Here is a 3,270-nt window from a genome sequence, read left to right as displayed (position 1 = left end):
GGGGGTAGGTTTTAAAGGATGATGTGATTTAGTTGGTGATTACAATAGGTGGGAGGGGAGGGGATTGGGTGGGGGGGGGACTATGCTGACTGTTTGCATGCGCTACAAACCGCCCTTCTCTATTTAACATAACACCTGCACTATTATACCACCTATACTTTAGGAGTTGTTCTGCTTCAGAAGCTGCTGGCTATTACCATGTAACACCCAACCACATGCAGGACACGTCCACCTTCCTTTATACAGGGACAAGTTAAAGAGAAACAATATATATGCCTGTGCAGCAGCAGCAGCACGGTAAATAAATTACAGGCTACCAAGTCCCCGTGACTTTCCTCATTAATGTTTAATAGGTCTGATTCCCACAGCATTAGTAATTCAGTCAGGCTTCAGTGTTTATAACGAAGGAGGAGACATGAATCAATGCAAGTCTGCAGATCGCCTCGTCAATACGGTGCCAGCGACCGGTGCGTCCCCGGTGCGTAATTCCAATACCCGTGCGTCCTGACGGTCGGTGGGTTTCCTTGAACGTATCGACGACCGACGCGGCCAAGGTTCGCCTCTGAAGCCTCCCGAGAGCTCGGCCTCTCCATAAATCCGAAAGCTTAGATTAAAGAATATCGCTGCATGCCCGGAGGGTGAACGCGGATCTATTCGCTTTTCTTTTTTTTTTACAATACTGCGCAATAGTTTAAACATTACGGTAAACGTATTGCACAGATCCATGCTGCCCTTTAAGGGGAACACATGTTCATGGTCTTTACCATATATAGAAAGGCTGCAGCACTTCTAGGAAACAGATTCCAGTTACTCACGTTTCTTTGTGTAGCAGAGCGAGTCTCTCTCTCGGCACTTTGAGCCTTTGCGACAGCCTCCTCTTCAGTCCGTCCACGGTCTCCTCCTGGGGAAGGGAGAGCTCGAAGCGTGTGCCGGTGGTGGAGTGGATGTACAGATTCATGGAGGGCTCCGTCGGGACGGCCTCACAGGACGAAGCCCCGCGACTAGTGCAGCTCCGGGCGCTGGGGTGCTGGTCCATCCGATAACCTGTGGTTTAGAGGGAAGTGTTTGGGGGAGGAAGGGAGACGAGCAGAGCCGGAGATGAAGCGAGGTTTTGGGGTAGGGAGGAGGATGGTGAAGCGGATCCGTCGCTTCGGCTACCGGCCCTTGTTCAAAGGCAGCTCCGAGAGTCTGAATACAACCCGGTCCGTCTTCTCTCCGGTCGATATCATGAGAATATTCCCACAGGAAAGTCAACTAAACAAGGCTCGCTTCTCTCTTTGCTACACCGGTTTCCCCTTCTTCTTATTCTTTGTTGCTCTCTCCAACGTGCAAAGCAAGAGGCTTCCTAAATGCTACATAGATGGGTGAACGCCAGGCAGAAACGCAAGTATGTTGTCAGCAAAAACAATTACAAAGAATATGCCATGGACGCTCATTTACGCAGGCGGTTACCGTTAAAACACAAACGGGGAGGTTTAATAGTAATACCAAAAAAAAAAGAATATAAATTCCTCTCGGTGTTCTGTGAGCTTTTTGCGAGCTTTAGATGAGAAAACACACAGTCCGCGAGCTGCAAAAGCCTCGTACGGTTCGTGGAGAGAGAGAGAGAGAGAGAGAGGCTCTCCGCTGCGCACTCGTACCCACGGCGGCTCCTGTGAAATATCGACAATGAACGTTGTCCACAAAGTATCCCACTTCCACCGTCTATAAAAAAAAACAACAGAAAAAACGCCCACAAGCCCCACAGCCGGCCCGGCCAATCACAGGAGAGCTCCGTTAGAAACGCTGACTGACTTCAGCCAATGGTGAGAAGGGATCCACACCCACGTGGAGGGCAGGCGAGTTTAGACCATTCATAATAAATTACAGCATATAGGACAAAAATATGAGCCCCGTACCACGGGAGCGTGCAGCAGCGGGGCCTAAGCGGAGGTCCGTGGTCCTTTTAGAAGGTCACTGGAGCGTTTGAGGTAACGGAGTTATAAAGACGAGTAGTTTACTAACTTGCTCGCTATTAATTACTTATTATTACGAAGTAAATCGATAACTACGAACTACCCAGCTAGTTTATTTCTTTCATTTCAGGTACCAGCTGTATACAATGCTATGTATTTGATCTTGTGTGGGAACAAATAGCATTCATCATTAAAACACCTGCACACCAGTGATCTCTGCACTGGTTCATATAAACGATCAGAAGGCCTGTTGTTGCATTGACAGTGAAAAGCAAATAATATACATATGACACATGAAGTGCTGCACATGTTCATTATTTCCAAAAAAATGTCTGCTGAGATGACAACACTAAGCACAGGATCGTACACACAACGAGGGACAGATTGGTAATTACCTAAATAGAGTGAGTCGGGCCTTTAACGTGATGAAGGAGATACTCGGTCTCCACCCAGTGGCCGAAGGAGGAACTTCGACAACTTGCAAGTGACTCACTTTTGCATATTGCAATTTTGGACTTTTACAGCAAACATTTTTACCCGTCAGGGATATGATTTTAATTAGTTTTTGTTTTGAGATCGATCATTAAATGAGCTCATTATGCTCTTAGCACGGTTGTCACCGCCGCAGTGTAATTGAATAAAGGTCCTTATTGCGCTTCTAAAACACACGACATTAGCAACGACTTACTGTCAGATACTAATTATAATTTACAGTAACGGTGACATTCTCCTGTCGTCGATACCGGCTCTTATTAAGTTAATCATGTCCGTGGTATTTACATGGAAGGTGGCTCGTCCAATCACGCGACAACGTGCTTCTATCGATCCGCGATTGACTGCTTGTCTCCAAATCGATTTCTTAACCCACACAATACGTCAAAACGGATAACAGACATTTGTTCAAGTGACTCAAGAAAAGAAGAAAACATAAAGTTGGATTTGATATTAAAATGCACTTACCAATTATTGTGGCGAGAACTTTAAAGCTTCGCGCAGAAGTGTGTCGTGTTCCAGCGCGTTCCCCCAGCTTTGGCATGTAAAATAAACCCAAGTGGTGATTAAAAAAAAATAATAATAAAAACTCAAGAGATAAATCCAAACACCTGAATATCCACTCTGCGTGTCCGGCAACGCACCAAACCTCCGGACCAATAGGGAGCTGCGGTTACGTCCTCTGCGTTGTGAGCGCGCTGGTGTCTGTCTCGGTTGTGAGAGAGCTCATGCACGGGAAGGTGAGACACCTCTCTAACCGACTCTTCTCGGATATGGGCGGAGTGTAGTGTTCTTGTTATGTCAGCATGGGATTTAAGGTGGC

The 3,270-nt window shown here is 46.7% G+C and overlaps 1 protein-coding gene across 2 annotated transcripts in view; it reads right to left on the bottom strand.

Annotated features, from left to right (window-relative positions):
• midn (midnolin) overlaps positions 1-3,229 on the bottom strand; it is a 25,662-nt gene extending 22,433 nt beyond the window's left edge. The window contains exons 1-3 of one of the 2 annotated variants that reach the window (XM_031868292.1): positions 3,092-3,229; positions 2,916-2,982; positions 816-1,044 (exon numbers count right to left, since the gene is read on the bottom strand). In XM_031868292.1, the coding sequence (XP_031724152.1) occupies positions 816-1,036 (221 nt within the window). In that variant the 5' untranslated portion in view covers positions 1,037-1,044; positions 2,916-2,982; positions 3,092-3,229. Of the gene's footprint in view, positions 1-815; positions 1,045-2,915 lie in introns of both variants that reach the window. The other variant, XM_031868291.1, reaches the window with a different exon arrangement.
• Between the last annotated feature and the right edge of the window lie 41 nt (positions 3,230-3,270).

Source organism: Anarrhichthys ocellatus, unplaced genomic scaffold (genome assembly GCF_004355925.1).
Source record: "Anarrhichthys ocellatus isolate YVR2014 unplaced genomic scaffold, GSC_Weel_1.0 scaffold42, whole genome shotgun sequence".
Classification (NCBI taxonomy): domain Eukaryota; kingdom Metazoa; phylum Chordata; class Actinopteri; order Perciformes; family Anarhichadidae; genus Anarrhichthys; species Anarrhichthys ocellatus.
The sequence above is the reverse complement of the archived record's forward strand: the minus strand, read 5'-3'. Positions and strand labels throughout refer to the sequence as shown.